Genomic DNA, 6,281 nt, shown 5'->3' with positions numbered 1-6,281 from the left:
GGCCGGGCGCGGTGGCTCAAGCCTGTAATCCCAGCACTTTGGGAGGCCGAGATGGGCAGATCACGAGGTCAGGAGATCGAGACCATCCTGGCTAACACGGTGAAACCACCTCGGCCTCCCAAAGTGCTGGGATTACAGGCGTGAGTCACTGCGCCTGGCCTGTTTATTTGTTTTAATTTTGTTGTGCCAGAGGGCCAATGAGTATTGGATAGTCTGCTCACTCACCAATAGGGACTCAAATGCCGCATGAATACTTCTTAAAAGATCACACTATAAAAAGAAAGGTTTACTATATCCTTCAAGACGTGACAGACTTGAAGAATTGGTCTATTTCTCAAAAAGGTGACATTTATAAGTTGAGCTAGATAAGTAACAACATACAAAAATTATTTCTTACGTTAACAAGAGCTAAAACAAGTCAAACATATCACATACAATTCTTCCATTAGATAGTTATCCAGTTGGCAGCTTTTTTGAACACTTATGGACACGGCACTGATCTAATCATTTATGTGAACTAATTTATTTAACCATTAATAATAACATGATGAATATGTTCCAATAATGCAGAATACCAGAAAACTGTAGTTTTAGCATAAAAGGTTTTTTTTTTTTTTTTTTTTTTTTTTTTTTTTTTTTTTTTGTGAGACGGAGTCTCGCTCTGTCTCTCAGGCTGGAGTGCAGTGGCACAATCTTGGCTCACTGCAAGCTCCGCCTCCTGGGTTTTAAGCCATTCTCTTGCCTCAGCCTCCCGAGTAGTTGGGACTATAGGCGTGCACCACCTACACCTGGTTATTTTTTTTTTTGTATTTTCAATAGAGACGGGGTTTCACAGTGTTAGCCAGGATGGCCTTCATCTCCTGACCTCATGATCCGCCCATCTCCGCCTCCCAAAGTGCTGGAATTCCAGGCATGAGCCACAGCTCCCAGCTAGCATAAAAGTTTTTATAAGTTCTAACTAAAATAGTGGAGTCATATAAAGTTGTTAACATTAAAAGCACTTCTTATTTAAGGTTCCATATTCACTTGCTAACTGAAAAACATTGCTAAATTATTCCACAGATGTTCAGGCCATTCTGAAAAAACATCAGAATAGAGTGAAAAAACTCTTGATGCACCAAAGCAACTTTAACAAGCCGTGGTCATCCTTCTCACATCCTAAAATACGTGGCCATTAATATTTGAAGAGGGGAAAGCCACACGATAAAGCATGCCTATGATATGCATCATGCCTAGTTCTCTAGAAGAAAAAGAAAAGAAGAAGATGAAATCCTAGGAAAGAGGGAAAAGTAACTCAATGTGAGATTTGTGGGAGGTGAGGGGGGAATTCAAAGATTGAAACAGATAATAAAAATACCTAATCTTTTATATTTATTGAAGCAAAAAAATCCAGAAAACAAACAACAAATGAACGAATTAGCTGTTTAGACCAGCCATCTTACCTGAAGAGTCCTTGTTTAAAAAGATAAGCACTAATATGACCCCCTTCTAAGTATCGGATCTCACAACCAGGCCAAATTTCTTGTAAACTTCGAACTCCTGTTCGTGGAATATAGGCATCTTCTTTGGCTTGAACCACTATAATGAGGCTTGGATCAACTGGTACTAGGTATAGGATTTTAAAAAATTCAACATATACACATTAGAAAATAAAAAACACCACACAATGTAGTAAATAAAACATTCGTCAAACATTTTTGATTTAGTTAAAATCAACTATAATAGGCTACATTACTCATCTCCAGTATGAGATAAACATTCTAAAATGATACAAAATACTGTGTTTTTTTTTTTTTTTTTTGAGACTGAGTCTTGCTCTGTGGCCCAGGCTGGACTGCAGTGGCCGGATCTCAGCTCACTGCAAGCTCCACCTCCCGGGTTTACACCATTCTCCTGCCTCAGCCTCCCGAATAGCTGGGACTACAGGCGCCCGCCACCTCGCCCGGCTAGTTTTTTGTATTTTTTAGTAGAGACGGGGTTTCACCGTGTTAGCCAGGATGGTCTCGATCTCCTGACCTCGTGATCTGCCCGTCTCGGCCTCCCAAAGTGCTGGGATTACAGGCTTGAGCCACTGCGCCTGGCCTAATACTGTGGTTTTTAAAAATTAACTAATTTCTTTCTTTCTTTTGTGTGTGTGGGTACACAGTAGGTGTATATATTTATGGGTTACATGATGTAAGATATTTTGATACTGGCATGCAATGCATAATAATCACATCAGAGTACATGAGGTATGCATCACCTCAATAATTTATTTTAAAGATGGGATCTCACTATGTTGCCCAGGCGGAAGTGCAGTGGCTATTCACCGGCAAGATCATAGTGCACTACAGCCTTGAACTCCTGGGCTCAAGTGATCTTCCCTCCTTAACTTCCTGAGTAGCTGGGACTACAGGTGAATGCCACCACACTCAGCAATCTAGTGGTTTTCGTTTTTTTTTTTTGGGAGACAAGAGTTTCACTTTGTCACTGAGGCTAGGGTGCAGTGGTGCAATCATAGCTCGCTGCCACCTTGAATTCCTGGGCTCAAAGGATCCTCCTGCCTCAGCCTCTGAGTAGCTGGGACTATAAGCATGTGCCACCACGCCCAGCTAGCTTATTTATTTTATTATTTTTTTGAGACGGAGTCTCACTCTGGTCCCCCAGGCTGGAGTGCAATGGCACGATCTTGGCTCACCGCAACCTCCGCCTCCTGGGTTCAAGCGATTCTCCTGCCTTAGCCTCCTGAGTAGCTGGGATTACAGGAACCTGCCACCACGCCCGGCTTTTTTTAATTTTTAGTAGAGACAGGGTTTCACCATGTTGGCCAGGCTGGTCTTGAACTCCTGACCTCAGGTGATCTGCCCGCCTTGGCCTCCCAAAGTGCTGGGATTACAGGCTTGAGCCACTGCGCCCAGCCTATTTATTTTTGAGATGGAGTCTTGCTCTGTCACTCAGGCTGGAGTGCAGTGGAATGATCTCTGCTCACTGCAACCTCTACCTCCCGGGTTCAAGTGATTCTCCTGCCTCAGCATCCTGAGTAGCTGGGATTACAGGCGCCTGCCACCATGCCCAGCTAATTTTTGTATTTTAAGTAGAGATGGGGTTTCACCATGTTGGCCAGGATGGTCTCAAACTCCTGACCTCAAGTGATCCATCCGCCTCAGCCTCCCAAAGTGCTGGGATTACAGGCATGAGCCACTGGGCCTGGCCACCCAGCTACTTTTTATATTTTTTGTAGGGACAGGGTCTCACTATGTTGCCCGGGCTGGTGTCAAACTCCTGGGCTCAAGCGGTCCTCCCACCGCAGTCTACCGAAGTGCTAGGATTACAGGTGTAAGCCATTGTGACCAGCTCCAGAGTGTGTGTTTGTGTGTCTGTGTGACAGAGTCTTGCTCTGTCACCCAGGATGGAGTGCAGTGGTGTGATCTTGGCTCACTGTAACCTCCATCTCCTTGGGCTGAAGTGATCCTCCCACTTCAGCCTCCCAGGTAGTTGGAACTACAGGCACGCACCACCACACATGACTACTTTTTCGTAATTTTTTTTGGTAGAGACAGGGTTTTACCATGTTACCCAGGCTGGTCTTGAACTCCTGGGCTCAAGCAATCCACCTGCCTCAGCCTCCCAAAATGCTGGGATTATAGGCATGAGCCACCATGCCCGGCTGTCCAGTGTGTTTTTTAATGAATAAGATAATCTTAAATTTTCATAGATAGAATGTGATACATTTAAGTAAAGCAACTTATCTTTGCAAACATATTCTGGAGCCAACAAAAAAATACACCCTTGAAATATATAAAATTATCTTATAAAGCATCCTTTAAAATGTTTCACAAATATTTACACATCAGCAAATATTCTCAATTTCATATAAAAATTAGTACCTGAGAAATTTGCTACATGAGTACATTCATCCATGACACCTTTCATAAATATTAAAGATTCTTTCCGAAGATTGTTTCTTCTTTGTTGTTTACTAAGTAGGTGGTATGACTGAGGGTTACAACTTGTGTAACTACTTTTGTTGGTTGAAAGTGTTTGATTGAAGCACTTCATCTTAGAGGTATCTTGCAACAAGAGTCCTTCTGATGTTGCACTGACAGATGTTTTACTAGAATTATGGCAGTCAGCAGGTTTTTGGGATACAACTTGGTTTGTTAAATCTAAATTTAAAGTTCTGGAAACCAGATTAAGGTTATGTAGCTTGTCTGTACTGCTAGTGAAGCATTTCACAAACTGTTGTCCCATTTTGAAAGAATCTGTCTGAACATATGAAAGAAAACATTATTTAATATAAAATAGGGTTTTATTAACAACTTTGTCAAAAAAAAAAAAGAGAAAAGACAAATGTCCATCAATGAATAAATGGATAAACAAAATGTGGTACATTCAAACAATTAAACATTATTCAGTCTTAAAAGGAATGAAATTCTGACACATGCTACAACACGGATGAACACTGAAGACATTATCTTAAGTGAATAAGCCAGACAGAAAAGGAGAAATATTGTACGATTGCACTCATATGAGGTCCCTATAGTTGTAAAATTCATAGTGATGAAAAGAGAATGGCAGTTGCCAGAGACTGGGAGAAGGGAGGAATGAGTAGTTTTGTTCAATGGATAAGTTTCAGTTTGAAAAGATAAAAACGTTTTGGAGATAGATGGTGGTGATGGTTGCACAACATGTATATACTTAATGCCACTGAACTATACACTTAAAAATGGTTACTATAGTAAATTTCATGTTGTATATATTTACCATAATTTTTTTTTTTTTTGAGATGGAGTCTCGCACTGTCCCCTAGGCTGGAGTGCAGTGGCGCGATCTCGGCTCACTGCAAGCTCCTCCTCCCGGGTTCCTGCCATTCTCCTGCCTCAGCATCCCGAGCATCCGGGACCACAGGCGCCTGCCACCACGCCCGGCTAATATTTTGTGTTTTTAGTAGAGATGGGGTTTCACCGTGTTAGCCAGGATGGTCTTGATCTCCTGACCTAGTGATCCACCCGCCTCCCTCCCAAAGTGCTGGGATTACAGGCGTGAGCCACCACGCCTGGCCTCATACTTTTTTTTAAAAAGAAAGAGGTATCAAAATTTAACTCAGGACTAAGATAAATGACTTACACTTTATTGCTGTTTCCTACTTAACAGTAAAGGGTATCATTTAGCCTGCATCTTTTTTTTTTTTTTTACAGCCAAAGTTTTGAAATCCATGATCTGTCTTAACCTTTGAACTTCTAGAAGTATTACAAATGAGTAACATAAATTCAAACAGAAGAGGGCACCAGCTTCCCCAAATCCCTTTCTCTGGTTGAACTAACCAGAACTAAAAATTATTGGCTGTCTTCATGCTAAAAACGCTCAATAAATTCGGTATTGATGGAACGTACCTCAAAATAATAAGAGCTATTTATGACAAACCCACAGCCAATATCATACTGAATGGGCAAAAACTGGAAAATTCCCTTTGAAAACTGGCACAAGACAGGGATGCCCTCTCTCACCGCTCCTATTCAACATAGTGTTGGAAGTTCTGGCCAGGGCAATCAGGGAGGAGAAAGAAATAAAGGATATTCAATTAGGAAAAGAGGAGGTCAGATTGTCTCTGTTCGCAGATGACACGATTGTATATTTAGAAAACCCCATCCTCTCAGCTCAAAATCTCCTTATGCCGATGAGCAACTTCAGCAAAGTCTCAGGATACAAAATCAATGTGCAAAAATCACAAGCATGCCTATACACCAATAACAGACAGAGAGCCAAATCATGAGTGAACTCCCATTCACAATTGCTTCAAAGAAAATAAAATACCTAGGAATCCAACTTACAAGGGATGTAAAGGACCTCTTCAAGGAGAACTACAAACCACTGCTCAACGAAATAAAAGAGGACACAAACAAATAGAAGAACATTCCATGTCCCTCGATAGGAAGAATCAATATCGTGAAAATGGCCATACTGCCCAAGGTAATTTATAGATTCAATGCCATCCCCATCAAGCTACCAATGACTTTCTTCACAGAATTGGAAAAAAACTGCTTTAAAGTTCATATGGAACCAAAAAAGAGCCTGCATTGCCAAGACAATCCTAAGTCAAAAGAACAAAGCTGGAGGCATCACGCTACTTGACTTCAAACTATACTACAAGTCTACAGTAACCAAAACAGCATGGTACTGGTACCAAAACAGAGATATAGACCAATGGAACAGAACAGAGCCCTCAGAAATAATACCACACATCTACAAGCATCTGATCTTTGACAAACCTGACAAAAACAAGAAATGGGGAAAGGATTCCC

The 6,281-nt window shown here is 41.4% G+C and overlaps 1 protein-coding gene across 9 annotated transcripts in view; it reads right to left on the bottom strand.

The window, feature by feature from the left end:
* Window positions 1–809: 809 nt before the first annotated feature.
* The window catches only part of ABHD18 (abhydrolase domain containing 18), a 67,140-nt gene continuing 61,668 nt past the window's right edge, over window positions 810–6,281 (bottom strand). For 6 of the 9 annotated variants that reach the window (XM_017895475.1, XM_017895473.1, XM_017895479.1 and 3 more), the window contains 2 exons: window positions 3,867–4,245; window positions 1,439–1,605 (listed from right to left, as the gene is read on the bottom strand). In XM_017895475.1, the coding sequence (XP_017750964.1) occupies window positions 1,439–1,605; window positions 3,867–4,245 (546 nt within the window). Of the gene's footprint in view, window positions 1,606–3,866; window positions 4,246–6,281 lie in introns of all 9 variants that reach the window. The other 3 variants (XM_017895471.1, XM_017895478.1, XM_017895480.1) reach the window with 1 other exon arrangement.

This window comes from Rhinopithecus bieti, unplaced genomic scaffold (genome assembly GCF_001698545.2).
Source record: "Rhinopithecus bieti isolate Rb0 unplaced genomic scaffold, ASM169854v2 scaffold_26676, whole genome shotgun sequence".
Lineage (NCBI taxonomy): Eukaryota > Metazoa > Chordata > Mammalia > Primates > Cercopithecidae > Rhinopithecus > Rhinopithecus bieti.
Note: the sequence above shows the minus strand (reverse complement) of the source record. Positions and strands in the feature narration are given on the sequence as shown.